This window comes from Sus scrofa, chromosome 6, assembly GCF_000003025.6.
Source record: "Sus scrofa isolate TJ Tabasco breed Duroc chromosome 6, Sscrofa11.1, whole genome shotgun sequence".
Taxonomy (NCBI): Eukaryota; Metazoa; Chordata; class Mammalia; order Artiodactyla; family Suidae; genus Sus; species Sus scrofa.
Window position 1 is genome coordinate 73,175,816 of NC_010448.4, and position 24,581 is coordinate 73,200,396.

The window sequence follows — 24,581 nt, forward strand, 5'->3', positions numbered from 1 at the left end:
ATTGTCTTGGTTTCTGTTTTCTGTTTGCTACTGTGAGAAATGAGGGATTGAATTTGCTTGTTAGCAGTACACTACTGTTGGCAAATAGTTCTTTTATTTTTTAATTTTTTTGTCTTCTTATAGCTGCTCCCACAGCATATGAAGGTTCCCAGGCTAGGGGTCCAATCGGAGCTATAGCCTCTGGCCTATACCACAGCCACAGCAGTGCCAGATCCAAGCCGTGTCTGTGACCTACACCACAGCTCATGGCAATGCTGCATCCTTAACCCGCTGAGCGAGGCCAGAGATCGAACCTGCATCCTTACGGATGCTAGTCAGATTCATTTCCACCGAGCCATGATGGGAACTCCCCAAATGTTCTTTTAAAATGTAGAATAAAACAGCAGAATGTGTTGTTGCCCGGCTCTCCCTTGGCTGCGTAAGAGCCTTACCTGGTTTTCCTTTATTCTAAAGGAACAGCCGTGTCTTCATGCAAATCGGCCTAGTGGAAGAAATGAAAAATGTGGAACTCTTGGGTTTTTACCAGGTGTGTGACTGGGCAGATATGTCATTTTTCTGGGGCGCAGATTCCCAGCTTTAAAATCAGGCATCATAACATGGACTGGTCCTTGTGCTCCCTACCTCGCTGGGTCGATGTCAAGAGCAGAAGAGGTAGCAAAAAGGAACAGCTCTGCGAAGCATGCAGGTCTGTGGTACTGTGGGTGCCACCCCCAGTATGTGGCTGACACCGTGCCTCTTGCAGAGGAACTCCTGCATTTGGAGTCGTTTATTCAGCCCTGTTTCTGGAGCATCCACATAAGCTGAGCGTGCACTGCCTTCCTGTGACAGAACCATGCTCTGGGCCGCTTAACGCTGAGAGTAGGCTTCGTTCTAACCTGTTGACTGTCCTGTTCGTAGCAGATTAGAAGGAGGAAATTAGAAGAGTTACTTATAGCAGCAAGTAGTTTTATAGCCGATAGCTGGACAGTTAAGACAGAAGGAACTATAACAAGCACAGTTCCATGTGATCAATCCCTTCACAGGTTCAGATACGCTTTTATTAAAAACTAAATCGTTCCTGAAAAGATCAAGCAGTTTTTAATATTTACCTAAGAGACTTTCTGTCACCACAGAAGTTAAATTATAATCAGCTTTAAAAAAAAGTATTTCATCTGTTTCTGCAATTGAAATTATTTACATAAAGTTTGTGCAGTTGAAATTCTTTCTTCAAAGTCGACAGATCCTGGAGTTCCCGTTGTCGCTCAGTGGTAACAAACCGAACAAGCATCCATGAGGATGCGGGTTCAATCCCTGGCCCCATCAGTGGGTTAAGGATCCAGTGTCTCCAGCGTTGCCATGAGCTTCAGTGTAGGTCACAGATGCGGCTCGGGTCCTGCATTGCTGTGGCTGTGGTGAAGGCCAGCGGCTACAGCTCCGATTTGACCCCTAGCCTGGGAACTTCATATGCTGCAGATGTTGCCCTTAAAAAAAAAAGAGCAAAGTTGACAGATCCTATAGAAATTTACAGTCCGTTGGGCTGGGGGTGGGGGGGGTAAGAGATCCACATGCAAAATAAGTTGGTCTGAGGCAGTTTAAGAAAGAAAGTGCTAGAGGGACCATATGGACGATGTGGAAAGAAGAAAAGGGGACTCTGGTCTGGATGCCTAGGAGTTTTTAAAGGTTTTCCTGGAGTGTATTGACCTACAACTTCCTTCCTCCAACTCCTTCCCTCTTCCCCTCCTCAGTATTCCTTGCCGGTGTCCTCCCCACTGTGTTCTGAGGGGCTGGGGCAGGATGGGGGCGTTTGACGCAGAGAACAGGGAGGACACTCAGGAGGCTTTGGGACAGTCAGCAGGTCAGAGAAATTGCGAGTGGATGGATGGTGTCCCCTCCTGTGTCGTCGTGCCCCCGCCCCCCCAGGTATTGAGCAAGTATTTTCTGTGTCAGAAACTATTGGAGGTGCTGAAGCTACAGCAGGGAACGAAAAAAACCCAGGTTCCTGCTTTTCATGGAATTTACATTCTAGAGAGTGAGGGGACAACCAGCCAGCAGGTGAACAAGACAAGCCTTGTGATGTTAGTATAAGAGAGAGTGAGAGTGTGTGTGTGTGTGTGTGTGTCGGGGGTGGTTAGGTATGGTATGACTGTGGATGGGCAGAGTGGCCAGCCTTTGAGAGGCTGGAATATGAATGGCCCAGGGGCGGGCCCCATCAAGTTCTCAGGGCTGAGAGCTCCAGGAAGAGGGTCTGGAGCAAGCTGGATGTTCTTTTGAGGAATTTGGGAAATTGATTGCTGGAGTGCTATATAGGGAGAGCCACCTAGAAGCCCACAGGAGTCCTTTTGTATGAAATTCAGTCCGGCTTATGGACATCCTGGCCCCCTTTCTCCCAGCACTGCACTCAGTGGCCGGATTGCTAGGGGAGATGAGAGAGATGAGTGGGACATCCAGCGAGGAGCTTATCGTCTGCCTTCTTGCAGCTCAGTGCAGGTCAGGGCTTACTAGGTGGGGTAGTTGCTGTGTGTATGGGCTCTAGGATAGCGAGGGTGACAGGAGCCGCTGGGAGAAGAGGTGGTTGGAAAGCAGAACGCAGTGGGGAGGACGCCGGAAAGGAGTACTGAGGAGGGGAAGAGGGAAGGAGTTGGAGGAAGACAGACTCACAGAGACAGAGGATGCAGCAGAAGGATCTGATGGAGAAGTAGCACCTCATGGGCAGTGGTATGCAGTGCTACGGCTGGGTGGCCCTGAGCACTCCCGTGGCTGTTCCTGTTTGGCCTCTACTGCTGCGTGGCTTGTATAAGCTGCAGGTGAGGAAGCGGATCCCCAGGGAGGGTGTATGATTTGTCTAAGCTCGATCTGCCAATGAGCAGCAGAGTCAGAACTTGAACCCAGCTTTTCTGTGCCTTGTCCTCTGTGTAATTCACTTTTTTTGTGCACTTCTGCATGCAGTGGACCAGCAGAAGTGACAACACTGGTTCCATTTAAAGTCAAAATTAGAGACACTTGCACTGGGGAAGATCTCTGGTGTTCACCTTACTTTCTGCAAGTAATAAATCCTTCCTTCTCCTTAAAAAAAAGAAAAAAAGTTAGAGGTTGCATTTAATAAAAGTAGAGAACAAGTGGGCTTCAGTGGAGTTTGATGTCCTGACCTTCCCTAGCGGCTGACAGCTCTGTTTGAGGCTCTTTGGCCAAAGCTGAAGGGTGGAGGCCTGGCTGAATGACAGGCTCGGCCATGGTGCCCAAGGGTGAGGGCAGATGGGCCCTGAGCCTTCTGGGTGCCTGGCGGGCAGGCCCTCTGCCCATTTACTTTCAGGGCTCTCATCATAGTTTTTGTTGGCACGTATTGGGGCAGGGTGTGGGGCGGTTGGAAGTGGCTATGATCCCGAGGAGATAGGACCCCAGCATTAGACACTGTATGGCTTGCAAGCTTGTTGCCTTGGACCCAAGTGAGCAGTGTCCTCGTTGGTCCCCAGTGGAACTCTCGCTGCCTCCAGCTGAGCATTGGGTAACCTGTCTCTGATGATTGCCTGCCAGGTTGATCCTGCTGTGGTGGTGGCAGTCTGTTTTTAGAAGCTCGATGCATTTTTAAATATTTCAACGGTGAGAATAGGGAATTTAAAAAAATTTTCTAATTGTACTTTTGCTGCTACTGAATTGCTCTAAATTTAGGTTGATCTGTATTTTTGTGCCTTTGATTTACTTGCTATGTGTAACCTTGTTCATAGGGAAATTTGTGGGTTAACTATAATTTTTCAAAGTATGTTGCTGATTTCTCAACTGTATTTACTGGATGAATTTGCAAAAATTGTAATATATACCATGGTTAAAAACTGCTTTAAACATCATAATTGAGTGTGTTAGGAAATTCACTAGGCTCTAAGGTTGTCATTCTGGTTCTCCTCTCTGTATGGAAACTGGAAAGTGAGACTTGCCTAATGCAGGAAAAATAGGATTAATTCCTACTAAAGTTTCTCAAAGGTAAAAAGAACCTCAATGTAGGGAGTTCAAAGTAATTGAATAACTTGTACAAATGCAGTGGTAATTTGAAAGTGAAAAAACAATTTGCTGTGCTTTGCTAGCTAAGAAAACTAGGTTCTTTTTCTAAGTTAAAACTCATGGAGTATTTCCTTTCTCAGGCAGTTTTACATTCCTCTTTACAGATGTTCTCCTAAAGTACATGAACTTCATGTTCACAGTAGAATGAAGGGGAGGAGCATATACATAGTTTTATATTTGAAGTTGCCTTTAAAGAACGGAGGAACTGGATAAATATTCCAAGGATACCCTCATGCTGGTTAAAAACTACTAGACATTTCTTACAGTTACAGACTGCGTGTGGCCCTGGGAGCAGGAGCTCCAGACAGGCCAGCGTGGTGCTCCGTTGTTACTCACCTTAACTGTACATGCTGCCAAGGACAGTTCTCAAGTTTGCTTTTATTAATACTAAGAATTATGGTTGACATAATTTAGCAAGCTGAATGACTTAGAGAAGCAGGAGTTATTTGAAAACATTGCTGTTGTTTCTCAGAGTGAAGAAGATAAATACTGAAAGCAGTCACTTTTTCTTTATTACTGCTCAGGTTAAACCAGTGTCAGACGTTACAAGAGCTCTCAGCTGAATTCACTCATTACAGTCTGTTTTAATAGGGCCATATCTCATGAATTGTCACTTATGTGCACGTCACGTCATCATGTGATGAACCGCAGCTTTCTGTTGATGGTGACAGTGACAGCAGTTACTCGTTTCTTGAGCCGGTCTCGTGTGCCTGGCGCTGTGCTCGGTACCTCATCGCCAGTCCTAGTAGCCCGACAAAGTGGGGCTAATTCTCCCCTTCGTAGATGAGGACACTGGTGCTCCAGGGGTTCCATGATTTGCCCATGTGCCCAGCTACTAAAATTACTTGGCTCCACCTTGCCTAAATCTAGTTTTTGTTCATAATGTCTCTAAGTAGGACAGTGATACTGAATAAGTAGCCGTGTTTTATAAGGCTTTGCTAATTAGCCGAGGTGAATTTCCACTACTCACTTTGGAATTGCCCCCTTTAATCCTAAATAATAAGGTGGTGTGATTAAGTAAAGTCTTTGGTGTTGGAAAGCTAAGTTATGGTGAGGACTAATACCTTCAGTTATTTTTGCTTTGGGGTTTATGGGTTGAATAGATTTATTGTATTCCTTTGAGCACCTCAAATAAACAGTTTTTAGAAACTAACAGATTTTATCCCTTTCTAGCTCTTTGGTTTGGACTTCTTAGGAATATTTCATTCCTCTTAAGTTTTGTCTTATTTTTTAAGTCCAGTTGGGAAACCACAAGAACAGAGTGAGATGTCGCCTCTGCCTGAGTCTTCCTGCAGTTGCCGTGCGGATGGCAGGGAGTTGCCTCTAAGGCTGTCACCTCCAGGGTTGTGAGTTCTTCCATTTGGTCGTATTGATGATTTTAAGAAGCCAGCGACCTTTAGCTTCTGCCCTTACACCCGTGTTCTTCTGTTGAGCATGACCCGCTGAATACAATACAATTTAAAAAGTTTTCTTAAGCTGAGTGTTATGGCTCCTGAACATGTTTTAATTAACATACACTCTGAAAGTTAAGTCTAGAAACTGCTTTTAAGTGTAATTCTTTTTTTTTTTTTGCTATTTCTTGGGCCGCTCCCGCGGCATATGGAGGTTCCCAGGCTAGGGGTCAAATCGGAGCTGTAGCCACCAGCCTACGCCAGAGCCACAGCAACGCGGGATCCGAGCCGCGTCTGCAACCTACACCACAGCTCACGGCAACACCGGATCGTTAACCCACTGAGCAAGGGCAGGGACCGAACTCACAACCTCATGGTTCCTAGTTGGATCCGTTAACCACTGCGCCACGACGGGAACTCCTTAAGTGTAATTCTGATTTGTGGCATAGTTGAGTTAAATCAGGCTTGTTAAGGTCTTTTACTGTCTCATGATGTGACACCAGTAAGAGAGGGGAATTTTATTTGTGTTTTGTTTTGTCACAATGTTTATGGAGGGATGGCTTTTTATTTTGATTATTATTATTATTTTTATCTTTTCCTTTAAGAAGCATTCATCTGAACTGCTTGAAGACATAGATTCTTAAGAGGTTTTGTTTGCAGACAAAGCTTGTGCCTGTTCTAGTGGCCTGACTCATTCTGGACGAAAAGCAGCAAAGGGAGCAAGAATGAGAGAGGAGTTGCCCTGACCCGTCCGTGTGTGCTCTCCTGAATTCTCTTCATGGGGCCGGGGGTGATTCTAAATGGTGCTTATCTCACAGGAGAGTCTTTGGAATATGAGTGCATGTATAAAACTTTTAAAACTTCCTGGATTTGTAACATCAGATAATAAGGGCCTTTTCCACCTGAAACTTTGACTCAGCTGTTCCTCAAAGCCCTTACCACCTGCCCACACCTCACAGACACTGTGGGCTGGTCAAAACTTCTGCTTAGTAATCTGTGCTTTCATTTTTCAAATTTCTTAAGCTTTTTTCTTTCTGTTCTGCCCTTTTCTCTAAAAAGTAAGAGGACATAACTTTGTGTAAAGAGTTAAAACTTGGGACACATCATTAAGAAAAAGTCCTGAGAGATTATGGGTAAGAGACCAGCAAATCTTCTGTGTTCTGAAGCACTTATTGGAGCTATTTCTTCCCTCTTCCCATATTTGTGGTCATGACCCTGAAATTTAAAAATAGTTTTTTGATAGGCATTTACATTATAGTAGGCTGAGAAATGTTGTGTAGTTATTTCAGTAGTTATATATTAAAGTTAATATATTTCTAATATTGCAGAGAATATCTGACTAGTTTCAGAGGTAAGAGATTCATTCTAGTGATGATCATGATACTGTATGTGTGGTATATAAAAAGACCAGTTTCTAAAAATAAGAGGATGATGTCTGAAATCCTTGCTCACTTGATACATTCAGGACTTTGCATTTTATATGTTCCTATTACTTTCATCAGCGTCTGAGGGGCCGCAAGCTGCTTTTGCCCTTAGTGAGAATCGTTGTGTGTGTCCCGTTAGGTAGAGTTGCAGAGAATTGTCTTTACTTTGGTCAGAAAGAAAAGCAATAGCTACTCCTTGGGCTAAAATGCCTCCCTCCCCCGGATTCCTCTTAGAGCTACAGGGATAAACAGTCTTTTCCTCTTGTACTTATAATCCTACCTCTTGGTTCAGTCTTTTGTAGGTTTCCTGAGACACCACATGCCGCAAAAATGAAGGCAAACTGGTTTGTTCACCCGTGTTTAGAAGCCCAAATCGATTAAGTTGCAGGACGATTTAGAAGCTCAGCACTGCAATTTCTGTGTCTTTTGTTATTTTTCTGCTAGTTGACTTCTTAGGTTCAGATTTCATTTTCTTGCCAATCTGGGGTGTAGAATATGCCCTTCTGGTTCTGTGGGCCGTATTTTGTTTCTAACCTTAGAGGTTTTCAGAGCCTGGTTCTCTGCAGTAAAGCCGAAGGTCTTAGGTCCCTGTGACCTTCTCGTGGAAGGTCGCTGTGCTCTGCCTCCTGCCTTGGTCCCTTCTCTGTGAAGAGGTCAGGGCTGGTATCAGTGGAAGCCCAGGTCTCATGTTCATCTCTGCCAGGCTCCGGTGGAGGCAGCCCAGAGCTGGGGAGTTGCTGTTTTCATCCTTGTCTACACATACGATTGTAGTTTTTGTAGGAATAACGCTGGAGTTGAAACTAGTTTCCCATCTCACTGTCATCCAGTCAAATAAGAACTTTGAGTAGTCTCAATCTTGGTTGGATTTTTGAACAAGGAGTTTAAGATTCTAGATTTGCTTATTTTTTAGGAGTTTTACCAGCTGCTAAATGTATTGTTCAGGAAATACTTTTTTCTTGCTAGGTGTGATATGTGTATTTGATGATAAAATCACATTTGTCTGTTAAGCCTAAAGGTATCTATTTACAGTTTTGATTCCATCAGAATTATTAATTGAGGAATTTAGGCCAGAAAATAATGTAAATTACTGTGTTTATGCCAAAGCAAGTTAAATTTATGGTTGAAGTAGAGTGTAGAAAATACTAAATCAAGAAAAAGTGATCCTCAATTCACATTATTTCTGACCCTCTTCAGTTTTAGAGGCAGTGTCCTCTCAGTCTCATGGACACCTGTCAAAAACATGAACTTGGTGACCCTTGTTTGCTTAGTAGGCGGTCCTTACGTTCCCCGCATCTTCAGTTTCCGCATTAAAGCACGCTAAGTAAGCCTCTGTATTAAACTGCATTAAATTGGATCAGTATTTTGCAGATGGTAACTTGTTGGACATGTGCCTCATCTGAGGTGTGTAAATGCTGGGTGGAGGAGAGAAGAGGAAAACTGCTGACCCAGCTGAAGCTTTGAGTGCTGGGAGCCGCGCAGTGTGTGGATTTCACCGCGGCACATGCCGGAACCCAGCCTCCCGGGGTGACAGCAGTGGACTTTGGCAGATTATCCTCTGTCTTGGTCTTCAGCTCACCTGTCTGTACGGTGGGGGAAGACGGCTGTGAGCAGTAAGCGAGAGCCTCCCAGGAGTGTGTGTGGCACACGGACCTTGTTCTGCTCCGTTGTGATTGCTGGGCACGGGCAAAATTAGCTCTGTGGCAACTCTGCCTGTTCTTTGGCCTGTTGTGGCACTTTGGAATTTAAAAAAAAGAAGGACAATTTCAACATCTGACACATCCTTTAAAAATCCATTTATTTTTGCTTTGGTGACATGGAGTGAATTAAGTAGATTGTGCATTAGGTAAGAGTAAAGAGCTTTGGATCTGCAGCTAGATCCACATCAGGGCACTAGAACATTCCTCAGGTGCTGGAGATCTGCTTGTCTCTTCAGAGCCATCTTGTTTCACTAGGACCCCTGTGGCACATAGGTTGCTGGATTAGATAACCCTTGGTATTTGATTTGTTGCATAGGCAGAAGTCACCGTTGCACTCTTGGCTCGCTGCCCAAACGAAGGGCTTACTATGTTCTTCCGTTTGCCTGTCTTCACCATTCTGTGATCTCTGCCTGCTCTTAAAACCACATTTTATGCAGGTGACATGTGGATGAATTTTGGGTACATATTCTCAGATATTGTCTGAGAATTTAGTCTTGAAGGTAACCGTGGGAGGTATTTCAGTGCTGTATATGACAGATTAGGAAATTTTGTCAAAAACAAGTGTGAAAGAGCCATTTTCTCAGGAGATGTTACCATTTTATCATATATTATACATTCTTAAATGTCCCAATTATCTGTGCAGCATGTTTTTTGATCAGTCTTAAGAGTCGGAGTTCTTTTTTAGGAACACACAGGAGTGCTCCTGTCAACGTGGACATTTACATGACGCTGACTTTGTAGCAGCACAGGTGTCCCTGAGCCCCAAATGTTGTATTTATGGCTCTTCATGACCATCTGGGGAGAGGAGCCTTAGGTGTTACTTGATTTTCAAAGAGGTCCAAGGTTTCTTCCTGAAAAGATGAGAAGCCAGTAAAGTGAACTAGTATGCTTTTAAAAACTGAGCGGAGAGTGTTTGTTAGAAGCAATAAAATCAGTGGGTTGCAGACTTTAAAAATTGACTCACTTCTGCTGTTAGAGCATTTATGTATATTGATAGGGATGTTAGTGAGTGTTTGACATAATTCTCTGCTCTCAATTAAATGGCTGTCCTCATTGGACGCATACATTTCTGTAAGAGCTGGGTGGGATCATGCGAATCGATGTAGAACAAATGAGCAAAACAAAGGATGAATTCGGATTTGTTAGTGGAAGCAGAATGTCATTGTCTTCCTAAGAAGGAACATATGCTGACAATTTAGGCGTGTAGGCGTGGGGGGTTTGTAAATTGTTTAGTAGAATCTACTGTGGATAATCTTACAATCGAGTGCATTTATTGAGCCTCTGTCAGGCACTGAGCAGCTTTAGTTCTTTATGCACATTCTCTCCTGTTCGCCTCTCTAGGACAGTATCAGGTAGGTGTCACCAGTATGTGTCAGAGTTAGTTCCCCTGGGCCCTGGACGGGACTGCTTCTCTTAATCAAGCCTCGGCCCCATGGCTGTGCAATATGGTTTCAGTTTTGTGAATTTCCCTTTTGTGGGCTTCTGTCCTTTGAGGACCTATTTTATTTTATTCAGCATGCCCCCCCCCAACACCAGGGAGGGAGGGGGCCCATTCTCACCTTAGTTGGGGTCACCTCTTTGCAGGGAAGACATGTGACCTTGGGGACACAGGAACTTGCAGGGGGTGGGGGGAGGGCAGGTGAAACAAGTGACTGCGTTGAGCATGTGGATACAGGTCTGGGAGGCAGCTGGGTTTCAAATCCTCATCCTTTGTACCCCAGTATCGGCAAAAGAGAGAAGAAGCATCAACCGTGGGATAATCCTTGGAGACCGCCACTGAGTAGGATTTAAGGTTGCTGAAAGGCTGTTCTCTCCTGGAGCCCTGGGGCTGTATTTCTTCCCCGGGGAGAACCGGAGCCTTCAGCTGGGTCAGCAGAGCCCTGGGCCTTCACCTGGCTGGCTGGCTGGCTCTGTCACCACCCCTCCCTCCCCCATCCCTTGGTCTCCTTCCCTCCCTCCTCCCCTCTCCCTGTCCTTCCTGCCTGCCTATCTCCTCCCTCCTTCTTTCCCTTTTTATTTTTAATGAAATACAGATTTTCTGGAACATTTTTCTCCACTCAAAATTTGCTTCTTGTTGACAGTAGTAGGGCCTTTCTTCAAGGAGGCTTGCTTTTCCCAAAACTAGACATATAACTTCCATCTTAAATTCATTTGGGACAGACGTCTTTTTTTTTTTTTTTTTTTTTTTTTCCTGTCTTTTTTTTTGCTATTTCTTTGGGCCGCTTCCGCGGCATATGGAGGTTCCCAGGCTAGGGGTCTAATCAGAGCTGTAGCCACCGGCCTACGCAAGAGCCACAGCAACGCAGGATCCGAGCCGCGTCTGCAACCTACACCACAGCTCACGGCAACGCTGGATCGTTAACCCACTGAGCAAGGGCAGGGACCGAACCCGCAACCTCATGGTTCCTAGTCGGATTCGTTAACCACTGCTCCACGACGGGAACTCCTGGGACAGACGTCTTTGTAGTGATGTGTGTGAGTTCCCTAAAGCTCTTTAACGAAGTGCCTTGTAGATAGTAAGCGCCTAAGAAAAATTATCAGAGTTCCCTAAAGCTCTTTAACGAAGTGCCTTGTAGATAGTAAGCGCCTAAGAAAAATTATCACAGTACTTTTACGTCAGTGTTATTCCAGGAACTTTACAAAGTATGTAAAGGAAAAAAATTTTTATTATCCAGCAAGGGTAATGAGCCTGGGGTAAATTTTTAGCAGGAGTCTGATGGAGGCTAGGACTTGTGAGAATGAGATGTGTTGTTAAATAGGCTGGTAGGATTTTGGTTTTAAGTGGAGGTCTATTAGAAAAAAAACCTGGAACTGAATTTAAATGTAATTTGTGATTTAAAAAATAATTGCTTTATGAAGAGAATATATTTTAGTTTCTTCTCCGCTTCTTGAATCTGAACGATAATAACGCTGGCAGTTTTGAGTTTGTCAGAGGAGTGAGACTCTGTGCTAGCCCATGTGCTTGCATAAGCCCTGGAGAGCTCCAAGTGTTTTTCTGATGAAGCAGAGCAGCCTCAGTTTGTAAGCTCTGACAGAGGCATATCTGCAGGCAGAAGGAGCTGGAAGACAGCTGAGGTCTTCAGCAGAAAGGCGTGAGCTCATTTAGTAGTAGTGATGAGAGCCTTACAAATTACACTGCAGTGAAGTGTCCCGTTTCTTGGCAGATCCTGGTGATTAGGTAGTTGAGTATCTGTAAATTCTTTTGTTTTCATAAACGAATTTCTTAAAACCTCTACCAAAGTGTGTCATGTTCAAATGCTGTTGCCTAATTTTTGACATTTTAGAAGAAGTAAAATAAAAGCTAGTGAGCAAGATTTAGGATTATCACAGGTGACTGCTAAGGCATCGACCCTCAGCCAGTACCTGGGAGGCACACAACATGATTGTTTCAACTAGGTTTTTGATTTAAATAATCATGGGTATGATAACCACGTGCACTGAAACAAAAAGAATAGGTCATGTGCGGCTGTTCAAAAGGGAGGAGACAAATCAGTTCTTGGTTTGAAGTAATGTGATGCATAGGAATAAGAGCTGAAGGATCTGTGCAAAAAGGCTGAGGGTGTAACTTGAATGCTTAAGCGGTTTGGGCTACTTAATGTCCGTTATACAGTTGATCTTTGAACAACACTGTTCCACTTGCATGTGGGGTTTTTTTCAGTAGTGAATAGTACAGTATTAAATGATCTGAGGATGCAGAAACACAGATACGGAGGAACCGTGTATATGGCTGGCTAACTCTAAAAGTTTTACTATTGGGGCTCAGTGGAAATGAACTCGACTAATATCCATGAGGCTGGTTTGATCCTTGGCCTTGCTCAGTGCGTTAAGGATCTCTCGTTGCCATGAGCTGTGGTATACGCCGCAGATGGAGCTCGAATCTAGCGTTGCTGTGGCTGTGGTGTAGACTGGCAGCCGTAACTCCGATTCAGCCCTTAGCCTGGGAACCTCCATATGCCGCAGGTGCAGCCCTAAAAAAAATAAAATAAAAGTTTTACACAAATTTCCAGCTTTGTAAGGGGTCAGCTCTCAGAACTCCAGTTGTTCAAGGGTCAAATGTATTTTAAATCCCTTTTGAATCTTTGTAACTGTATCTCTGTTGTGAATTTGGTGTTTCTGGGGACAGTGCATTTTGGGGGTGTACAGTTAGAGGATGGAAAAGAGAAACACTTGAGCATTACCTTTTGCTGTGCATGCAAAGTAGAAAGTTGAGCCTATTCCAGATTGTTCTGATGTAAAATTAAAATTGCGTATGTTAATCTGAACCAAATGAAACATTTTCCGTTGTCTCCTTAATTTTGTTTTTTGTAGGTTTTTTTTTTTTTTAAACATCATGTAACCAAATGTTCATCTAGAAAAATTAGAAAATACAAACCCATGGAGAAGCAAGTATCAAACCCTCTCACTAATCTCATCACTGGGAGCCACCTGCCACGTCTGAATGCAGATCCTCTTGGTTACATCTTTGGCTAAATTGTAGCCTGATTTTATTCATTAGGGGTATGGCTTGACCATTGCTCCTGTGAGCATTTCTGTGTAGAAATGTAAAGAATGAATTTTTGTGTGTTGACTCCGATTTACATCTAGATTTTACTTCCCGAAAATATTTTTAAGCTAAATTTTATAATTCATCAGCATACAGTATTGTAACATTTACCATGGGCTTTGAGAGGGGGAAAAAAGACTTTCCTTTTAGGTGAGACTAACCAGTTCTCAAGGGTGTGGCCATTCCCTCTGTTTTAAGGTTGCCAGGTGCTTGTAGCACACTGCCTCCCTCCACAGCTCCCAAGGCCTGGTTTGTTTGGCCACAGGGGACCAACACCTGAACTTGAATTAAGGTCTTTACTTTGCAGTTACCAACTCAGTCTTTATATATAAAGTTTTCAGACTTCAGATATATATTTTTTCCCTATAAAATAAAGGCTACTGAAAACCCCTGAGAAAAACCCAAGAAATTAATTTAATTGTAAAACAGAACAGGCTAGCAGCTTGTTTAAGTTTCAGAAGTGTTTAATTAGTCTCTAACACCATTTTGTTTATGCCACAAGACTTTCTGAGGTTCCCAAGAGTGTAAGGAAATGTAAAGCTTTCGTAATTTGAATTTACTAAAATTTTATTTGGGGAACCATTTCTAGTCTTTAGAATTACCCGGTCAAAGCTGCTAAATACCTTTTTTTTTAAAAAAAAGAAAAAAAAAAAAAAGGAGAAAGGCACCCTTCAGATGTGATCTTAGCTCTTCTTCCCATCAGCCTGACATTTGCAAGAGGAAAAGCTGGGGAGCCAGAGCCTCTCAGGCAGCGGCAAAGGCGGTGCACCTCGCCACCCCCCGCCCCTCGCCTCGCCAGGGATGCAAGCATTCCAGGAATTTATACTGGGATCTGCAGCACTGAAAAATCCAGAACTTTGTTCCATTGTTTCTGTTGAAGCAAAGCCTAGAGTCTTGTTTTAATACCATGAGCAACTTAAAACCAGAGAGGTTTTATTTTTTAATTTGCCTCCAGGATTACAGACAGCTCTTGGTGAGGAGTTCAGCTACAGGAAAAGATTTGAAATTATGCCCTAGGAGCTTAACAGAATTTTTATTACTACCAGGTACACTTCAAAGTTATTTTCTATGTAGACGAAACCTATAGAAAATGTATAGCATATCACTTTCATAAGAACCAACTGTTGCAGCATCTTTCTGCTTCAGGTTTCTCTCTTTGAAACCCCATGGACGGATGCAGCTAAGGCCCCAAGTGGCTTGTTTACCTAGTGATCTCTCCGTGGCCAGTTGTTACATCCACTTCGGATCATCTGATAACACATTCCTGCGTGTGTAACACCCTCGACCTTTACACAAGGAGGCCTTTCTGGTCACAGTCTCTCACATTAGTCCTGCTGCCACAGGTTTCCTGATGGGCTGGCCAGTTCCTTTTTATGATCTCCAGGGTAGCCAACTCAATATCTTCTCTCTCTCTCTCTCTTTTTTTTTAAAGGATACATGAAGGATGTCGAAATGGACTGTTAATTTCTTGTGGAAAGCCTGATTTTATACGTCTGTTTACAGCTTCTCTTCTCTCTGCTCATCACACCCGCTGCAGAATGTTAAACCACTGCCAGATAGAAAACAGTGCTGAGGCCTAACCCTGACCACCTTCTGGCAGCTCACACACAGCACTTTTTTGGCCATTCTTGAAGCTGACAGTTCTGCTATGATCCGTTGGTTCCCTGTCCTTACTACCTGATCTGTTACAAATCTTGTTTGTGTGGGGCTTTTTTTAATCCTACAAAGAAGTCATTTAACATAAACTTTATGCCTTTTCCCCTTTAAGCTTTTCATCCTCTTTTGAGCCTGCTGTCATGGAAACTACTCCCTTGCCTTTCAGAAATTCAAGAAGATGTATCATGACTTTGTCTGTTCGTTATGATTTTCTAAAACTTCCCTGAAGTACAGATGGCACTGTTAATTCTTTCTTAAGGGTGAACCTGGAACCCGCAGTGTCACTAACAAGGCTGTTAAAGCACAGTGGCTGGGGTAGTGAATTGGATGGGAATAAAAAAAGTCCTGGATTTACAAATTTGCTGTGAGATTTTGGGCAATTCTGTGATGAGCTAGAGCTCAGAGAAGTGTATTTGGGAAACTTGGTTAAACCACCTTCAGGGCTCCTTCTGCTCCAAATTGTAGGGCTTTTCTCTCTCTCACCTTTGAATATAGACCATTAATTCCATTATTCCAGATCTGTTCTGTTCTCTAAGACCTGCACTCTCCACTTGGTTGGATACTTTGTTGAAGCCTTTCTTCCGCCTTGCGTGCAAGATGCTTCCGGTCTCCACATTTCCCAGGAGGAACCCTCTCATTTCAGGGCAGGAAGGAGAGAAAGGTTTTGCAATAGAATGTGCACAGAAGGAGGACATTCTAAGTCGTATCTAAGGCTTGGGAGAAGAATTTTAAGATGTAAAAGCCTATCAAACTGTCAAGTGCCAGTGAGAGACTTGGGGGCAAATAAGGAAATTTTGGGTTCTGTACTTTTACAATCAAAGGTAACTGTCCAAGTGGAGCCCCAGTAGCCTGGAGAGGGTGAAGTTCAGTCGCAGGGCTGCGGGCTGCGGGAGTGAGGCCCTGGAGGCAGCAGGCACACCCCCCTTGGTAGCTGTGTGTGTGTGTCAGTCTTGGCTGCTGTTCAGGGCAGCCCTTTTCCTTGATGACCATTCACGGTATGAATGTGGAACCCTCACAGGTGGAGTCTTGCCTAATTTGGAACCATCCGTGTACCTGAGTAAGATACACGGATCCCCAAACAAAGATGGGATAGACCTGCTTCTTTGCCCAGAGCCTGAATTCTGGTTTTATGCTTCAGAGTTGGGTAGCTCCCCAGCAAGAAGGCAGGCAGCGCACGTAGAATTACATATGGTTCTAAATTTAATTCATTTAAATCACCAAATGCATGAGCCTTCACTGTTGTGATGAATTTTTAATGTAACTTGAGCAAGCCTTCTAGAATGTTGCATTCTCTCTGATGGCTGAACATTTTAAACTGAAATATTATTCTTTAGAATTTCCTAGTGTCTGTCTAGTTCATCAGAAGAGAACATAGTCCAGAACTTAAATTATTCATGTGATGCTTTAGGCGGTTTTGGTTTTTTGCAACTTGCATTGCAGGCACCAGCGCTATGATGCTACACGTTGTCTTTAAAATGTAGTCATTGCCGCTGTCAGATTTCTCTGTATTGAAGCTATTTCCCTAGAAAATCCAGTTTTATTGTTATTATTTAACATATACAAATTGGTGTTCTGTGCTGTTGACTGAAACTTGTTTCTGGCATAAGAGAAAATGGAAATGGAAAAAAAATTGCATTGCAATTTGATTGTTCTTTCTCTGTAAATGTAGTGGAAGTCTTTCTATCACTTGCCTTTCATTCGCCCTTGAAACCGAGTGAAATAATGGATATAAAGTGTTTTGTAAAGAATAGGATATTCTTATGATGCCATTTTTGGTCTTAACTAAATGTTGTAGAGCACTCTTGGTCCTGTCACCCACAGGTTGAATTCTGACTCCAGAGACAATTTAGTTGTCTGACATCAGGCAGGTGACTTTACTCTCTGGTCCTTGGGTGTCTTTGTAAAATGAGAGTCATGGGAGTTCCTGTCATGGCTCAGTGGTAACAAACCCGACTAGGAACCATGAGGTTGCGGGTTCGACCCCTGTCCTCGCTCAGTGGGTTAAGGGTCTGGCGTTGCCGTGAGCTGTCGTGTAGGTTGCAGATGTGGCTCAGATCTGGCGTTGCTGTGATGGTGGTGTACGCCAACAGCTACCTACAGCTCTGATTCAACCCCGAGCCTGGGAACTTCCATATGCTGTGGGTGCGGCCCTAAAATAAATAAATTTTATACAAGGGGTCAGGGCTGCAGTTCTAAGGCAGGGACATGGGATAGGCCTGAGAGTAAGTATACCACATCCTGTCCCCAATTAAGAACACAAAAGGTGATTAGCTTGCTGGGGTGGGGGAGAAGCCCCATGCAGCGGATGACTGCTGTTTTCCTCTGTGTCATTCACTTTTCTTCCTATCTGTGTGTTTCCTTCCCTTCTGTGGGTCAAGTCTTGTCCTGTCCTTCATTCTGTTCTTTGTCATCGTCTCCATTTCATGTTGCTTGTGTTTCATTCCTGTGTCTTTCTTGTTTAGACCAAGCGGAGCACGCAGCTGGCAGAGCCTCTGTGTAGGACCCTTCAGGAACCTGATGGTAAGTGCACACGTGTACTTACCAGGCTCCCAGCGGCTCTGCCGGACCGGTTTTCCAGGTGCCTCCTGCCCACAGCCAGAAACTAACACGTCCCCCTGTCTTTGTGACAGTCCTTACAGGTTGTTTTTGGTTATAAGTGGTTTTTGTTTTTTTCTTTTAATTTGATTACATACAGAACAGAAGCCAGGAAATGCAGCAAGGTCCAGCTGCTGTTATTACAAGTCAGTCGATGGCTTTGTGGGTGACACTGAGCAGACTAAGTGAGTCAGGCTACTCCAGCTCTAACTGCTCTCCTGGCATAGACTGGTGGTTTCCCTGGGACCCTGGTCTGCAGTTTCTCTCACAAAGTAGCAGGTAGGACAGGTGATTTCAGTGGCCCCTTCACCTCTAGTCTGCAGTCCTAATGGAAAGTAACTTGAGCATTAGAGGGTTCTGATAAAGACTGAGAAAATCATTTCATGTACCAGGTAGTTTCAGTTCCGTGAGTGAGTGTGATGATTGGACTCCTAAGTCATTTCTGTCATAAACAGTCTGTCAGTGTTCACCACCGGCACTTAGGAATCAAGTCTAATTGCTTCATTTCTTACTTTTTAGAATTGGTTTGTTAGTGTTATTCAAGTCCTTTAAAATTTTAAGTATGTATATAGGCTGTGGAGTCCCGGTGTCTTTGGTGACTGCTACTGTATTGGATTAGCCCCGAGAGACACCCCCTCCCCCTTTTCGGTGAGCCCTCCGGCCGCCTCTGGAGACTTTGTTGTCACAGCTAGAAGGAGGGGCCTGCTGTTGGCACCTAGTGGGTGCAGGTCAGGTGAGCTGCTCAGTGTCCTCTTGTGATCAGGCAGCTCCACAGCAGAGGGTGCTTGGCCCCGAAAGTCACTTGCGCTGCAGGTGAGACGCCCTGGTGGCCTGTAGCAGCCTGTGGGGGGACCTCCTCTTCGCCCCTTGAGTAGAATGCACGTGTCCCTACCGCAGGTGGCTTCTCTTCACGGGGCGTCGGGATTTCCTGGCCCTGGTTTTTAAAGAGGACCTTTGGGGGGGTGTAGGATGGCACCGCTCATTCGCTAGGTGTGGAGAGTCCCAGTGGGAGACGTGTGATGTTCACTATCAGCGGAGTGTTCTAATACTCTTTTTGCAGGGATTAAAACTTAAACTGTCACTTTTACCTTTTAGTTATGTGATTTCATTCTTCTTAGTATATGTTAATGAATGGTCAGAAGTTAAAAGTGGTGCTTTGCTTTGTGTAAATCTAGAAATTTTACTTATTTAACACTCTGTTTACATATAGGCCACCCTCTTTTTTGTACAGTCTGCTGCTGCTAGTTTCATAGCACGCTTGCTAGGTTTCAGGAAAATGTTTGAATTGTTTTTGCAAGGGATTGTTCTGTGTTTCTTTAAAAAAGAAATGTATGTAAAGTTAATACATAAGAGGTTTAGACCTCTGTTTTTGTTTATTTCAGAAGTTCCCATCTGCACAGAGTAGCAAGTAAGAGGTTAGTGAGAAAGGGGTCGTGTTCTCAGCCCCGCTTGGCGTACATAAGGTGGTATTGATGTTTCATAACAATTTTGGGGTTTTGATCCAGGGGAGACCTTTCTGCAGATAACTCTGAGTCAAGCACTTGAGGGCCCTGGGAGCCCTTTCTGTGAACCTCATCAGACATGAACTGCAGCAGTAGAGGTAGTCATTTATCTCTGCATTGTTCACCACCAGTGGTCTGATACGGACCAGGCATCACAGACAGGGCCAGGCAAGTGTCATAATGAGGATAAGAAAACTGGTTGAATCCAGATTACCTTAAAAACAGCTGCATTTCTCAAGAGGCTCTGTCATCCTCAGATTTAGGCTAAGAGCTGTTCAGTGGACAAAGGGAGGAAGCTTGAAAAAGAGGAGGTCACTTCCTAGAGTATGGAAGGGTTCGTCCATGTCCTTGCCCCTTACGGAGGGGCTCGGGTTGTAGCCCGTCCACCTGGGGAGGCAGATTGGCCATCTCTCTGCAGTCTGATTCCAGGGAAGTGTAGGCCCGTGTCCTGGGTTCCATGTTAGCTGCCTTTAGAAACGAACAGATGAGTGTGTTTCCATGAATTAGAGTGAAGGTTTTATATAGTTATTTTTTATTTTTTTATTTTTTTATACAGGCTGAAGAATTAGGGATTTAAAGTGATATTTTTTTGTTTTGTTTTTGTTTTTGTTTTTTTTTTTGGTCTTTTTTTTTTTTGCCATTTCTTGGGCCGCTCCTGCGGCATATGGAAGGGTCCCAGGCTAGGGGTCTAATCGGAGCTGTAGCCACCAGCCTACGCCAGAGCCACAACAACGCGGGATCCGAGCCACATCTGCAACCTACACCACAGCTCACGGCAACGCTGGATCCTTAACCCACTGAGCAAGGCCAGGGACTGAACCCACAACCTCATGGTTCCTAGTCGGATTCGTTAACCACTGCGCCACGACGGGAACTCCCTAAAGTGATATTTTAAGACTAACAAATGGCTGATTATTAAGTATTTTATACTTTTAAGACTAACACATGGCCGATTATTAACTATTTTATACTTTTTTTTCTTGTTGAATCCCTTAGTTATCAAAATCTAGGGTTTTTTTTTTTAGCATTAATGCTTGCTTTGTATTGTAATTGATGTTTCTATTTTTAATCATTATGATCTTTGCCGTGATGATTTTGTGTCTCTGACCTCATTTTCATCTGTTGTCTGTATTTTACTTAATTATATACGCCTCTGTAATGATCCTCTGCTGTGGAGAATACCATTTTCCAACAGCTATGACTGGTTTCTAGTTTGTCATTTTATCAAGTCAGAGATAAGGAATTAAGAGGCTTGTCCTGAAGGAGATAGGACAGCTCCTAGAGCTTTTGAGCTGATGACTGGGAGAGCATTGCAGAAAGAGAAAGGTTTGGGGAAGATGAGTAAAAACTGAAAAACAAAAGCTACCTGGGAAAAGATGACAAATTCTGATTAAATCTTAAAGAAACTGAATTTCCAAACCTTTAGTATTAGTATTTCTGTAGAGAATTATCTGTATCTTGGTGACTTGAGTTCCTTGTTCCAGCTTGTCAGAAATGTGTTGCGTTTTAATCTTGTGAACTGTGTTATCACCGGGAATGCAGTTAGTGTTTCCTGACTTGCATTCTCCGAATTGTTAATGGAATATTAAATGGTACTGGGCCCAGAGTCGGGTCCCCCGGACCCCTCATGCCAGCTGACAGGAATTATTCAGAACTGCTCCTGTATTTGATATGCTTCTGTTTTAGTTTGGCAAGTCTGGATAATCATATCTTAACTAAGATACGGTTAGTGGATGTGTAGGTGCCTTTTATAATCATTTTTTCAAAGGGCCTCAAGTTTTAACGTGTTGTTTTTCTCTAATGTGCTTCTTATAAATAACTAGACTTTTGCCACTTCCTAGTGTGTGATATTGAAATTTAGTGCTGTTATGTAATTTTCCTTGGATTTCATTATTGTTAACTTTTCTCAAATGCATTATAAGTTTGATAGCTTTTACAGCTGTAAGGGGAACTATTGCCCAAGATTCTCAAAAATACAGAATTTATGAATTTCTTTTGCTTTGACATGACTTAAAAGCATTCATGTTCATCATCAGTTTCTTTCTTCTTCAGGAATCTGAGATAATAATTGCCTAGAAATACACAGTTTACTATGTTTAGATTAGCCATTGTCTCCTTCAAGGATTCAGGATACTAGTGAGTGACTAAATGAATAAACAAACAAATAAATAAATACTGTGTTTCAGGGAAGAAAAAATCCCAAGAGAATAAAAACAAAGCAAACAAAACCGAAGATACACAACTGAAGACAAGTGAGCCAGATTCCAGCTCTGCAAATATGAGAGATTCTGCGGAAGGTAGGTTTTGGGCGTTGGACCTGAGTGAGTGGGGCATATATTGCCGGGTGCTGTCACTTTGTATCTCTTGGAATGCTCTTCTTAGAATCACCTCAAAACCCTAAAGGGTTAAACAGCAAAAAGGCTGCCCAAATTTATCCCACCTCCCCTTCAAATAGTTACTGAAGACTTTCCTTGTTTAAAATGAGGTTATTTCGGGAGTTTCCGTCGTGGCTCAGTGGTTAACGAATCCAACTAGGAACCATGAGGTTGCGGGTTCAGTCCCTGGCCTTGCTCAGTGGGTTAAGGATCCAGCATTGCAGACACAGCTTGGATCCCGAGTTGCTGTGGCTCTGGTATAGGCTGGTGGCTACAGCTCCGATTCGACCCCTAGCCTGGGAACCTCTGTGTGCCGTGGGAACAACCCAAGAAATGGCAAAAAGACCAAAAATAAATAAATAGATAAAATAAAATGAGGTTATTCCCCGGTTAAAATAAAATGGAACCTACTGTATGATTGCATTTAGAAAAAATTTGTAAAACTCCAAACCTTGGAAGCCAGTCTGTGGTGCTGGAAGCCAGACCGGCAGGAGCATGAGGAGGCTTCTGGGGCCGGTACTGGTCCAGTGCTGGTCCAGGTGGTGGGCGCAGCAGGGTGCTTCCTTGGTAAGCATCTCACCTTGCTGGGCACTTTTCATGTATACCCTTGAGGTATGTTTTGTACTTCAGTTAAGTTTCCCCAATAATATCAAGATACCTTTGATCTTATATATTAGAATGAAAAGTGCTTCTGGTTTTTGCTAGAATTTAAATTCCTATTTTATTTCTTTGTGTTTCCCACAAAATTTTCTGCTTTCTAGCCCCTTCCGAGAATTTAGTCTGGGCCCTCTACAATGTCCAAAGACATGGGTTGAAGGCAAGTTGCCCTATGCCCACGGCGACTGATCACTGTATGGAGACTCTTGCCAGTAGATGTGAGGGGTGTGTCTTAATTTGTTATGTAGCAAAGTTGGCAGAGATCAGAGCTTGCTCAGAGTCGTTCATAGAGTTCCCATCGTGGGGCAGCGGAAATGAATCCGACTAGGAACCATGAGGTTGCAGGTTTGATCCCTGGCCTCGTTCAGTGGGTTAAGGATCCCAGTGTTGCCGGGAGCTGTGGTGTAGGTCACAGATGCAGCTCGGATCCCTAGTTGCTATGGCTCTGGTGTAGGCCGGCAGCTGTAGCTCTGATTAGACCCCTAGCCTGGGAACCTCCATATGCTATGAGTGCAGCCCTAGAAAGACAAAAGACCAAAAAAAAGAGTTGTGCATAAAGGATTGTAATGTTCTGTGGCATCTTACATGGCAAGAATAGACAAATCTATTTCCCAGAGCCCTGAGAAACTAAGTTCTAAGCCTGCTGATGGCAGGTTTGCTAAGACGTTTGTTTGAATAACAACAACGAAAATACTAGAGTACCTTACTACCTTTTGTGGCAGAATTTAAAAAAAAAAATTTTTTTTCAACAGTTTCCTCTCCCCTTCAGTACTTCAGAAGAGTTCTTTTTTCCTGATACAACATCAGGCCCTCTGAAAAAAGATTCTTGATATTTACCTGTTTATGGAACGGCTGGTCAGTGCTGGTTCTGTGCAGTGTGGAGGTCAGCTTCTCCTGAACGTTCTCTTTGGTCTTCAGAAAGTGGTCTGCGTACTGAGCACACGGTCTAGACTCCTCCTTAGTGTTTTGCACACCTTCCTTTAAGTTGAAAACTCACCAGACCTCATCAGATGTGTGGACACATTTGGGTGTGTATTAGTCTGGACGGTTTTAAATCTGGGACTGTTTACCAGTGACAGAATCTTTTTTTCCATTCAAAGAAGTCATGGATTTTGGCTAAAAATGAACTCTATAAAAGAATTTTTGAGGCTTAGAATTGTTACTTTCACTTTGACTTTTTTAGCAGTATGCTAGGTCTTTGTTGAAAATGTATCTGAAAAGGAGTTAGCTCCTAATTTGAAGTACTTTACCACCGTCAAATGACTGGTTTCCTAGTTTGTGGAAACCTCGTGGAATTTAAGAAATGTGTTTGGAGGAGAGAAGGCCAGTGTCTGTTTAGAGGCAGAAACCTCTTTGCGAGTGGTGATGGGAATAGGTGGATAAAAAGAAGACCGCCAGTCCCGGGAAACAGCAAGACTAGGGCTCAGTCATTGAGCTTGTTATCTGTGCCTTGCGTGGGCAGCGCTTGGAAGGGTTGGCCTTTTAAACCCCTTCGTGCCCCCTCTGTCCAGGCAGTCATCGAGTTATTGACAGGACTCCTGTGTCTCAGTGGTCTGGCGCCTTTGTTTTTCCTGCCTCTTCTGCATCTTCCCATTTCCATCTCTCAGTGTAGACAGCATCTCCCTTCTCATGCCACTGCATCAGTACAGGTTTTCTGCCTCTTCCCAGTCCCTTAGAGGTGTTACAGCCACACCTCCCGGATGACACTCACCTGCTTGAGAATATCTTAATGGCTCCCCATGGCCCCCAGCCAAGTCCAGACTCATTTATAGTGTGCTGCGTGTTTGATTTTCCTCTTCTGTCCTTGGCCTTCAGGTTCCACCTGCTTAGTGCTTTCTCCTGAAGAGCCTTCCCTGATAAACCAGGCCACTGGGAAATCCTCCTAGGTGCTTCTGTAGCAGCATGTCCTTCCCCAAGCTTAACCACGAATTCCTGATGGCACTGCTTCCTGCCTGCTTGGCTCCTGTTAAAGAGTGGGGCGGGCTCTCTGAGGATAAGGCGCTTGATGGCCTTTTTCACCTGGTGCTGAGAGACAGGTGGTAAATGTTTGTCTGGCGAATAGGGGAGGAGCCAGTTCATAGAACCCGGAGAGGTGGGAGCGGCCCTCCTTCTGCAGGACCTTCTTTAACTCTTTGGTGTCTACAGTAAAAGGGGTGGCATCGAGCAGAGGCTTAGGTGGCATTGCAGAGAAGGCAGCATCGTGGACCATCATCAGCATCTCCTGTCCCAGAGGCCCTGGCCGTCCCCGTTTCCTTCTGGCCCCTCCCCATCTCTCTGCTTCCTTTACAGCTGCACTTGAAAGAGTTGCTTCTCCTCTCCCTGCCTCCCCTTCCTCCTCCTGTTCTCTTCTGAATTCCATGAGGCATTTGTCCCCAGTGCTCCACTCATGCTGTTGTCACGATCACCACACCTCCTCCTTGGCAAATGAACGTTCAGTTCTTTTTTTTTTTTTTTTTTTTTTTTTTGCTATTTCTTGGGCCGCTCCCGCGGCATATGGAGGTTCCCAGGCTAGGGGTCTCATCGGAGCTACCTACGCCAGAGCCACAGCAACTCGGGATCCGAGCCGAGTCTGCAGCCTACACCACAGCTCAAGGCAACGCTGGATCCTTAACCCACTGAGCAAGGGCAGGGACCGAACCCGCAACCTCATGGTTCCTAGTCGGATTTATTAACCACTGCGCCACGACGGGAACTCCTGAACGTTCAGTT

The 24,581-nt window shown here is 44.1% G+C and overlaps 1 protein-coding gene across 1 annotated transcript in view; it reads left to right on the plus strand.

Moving 5' to 3' along the window:
- The window catches only part of PRDM2 (PR/SET domain 2), a 104,400-nt gene that overhangs the window by 39,944 nt on the left and 39,875 nt on the right, over positions 1-24,581 (plus strand). Inside the window, 1 exon segment of the mRNA XM_021097561.1 lies at positions 21,027-21,137. Within this exon segment, the coding sequence (XP_020953220.1) occupies positions 21,027-21,137 (111 nt within the window).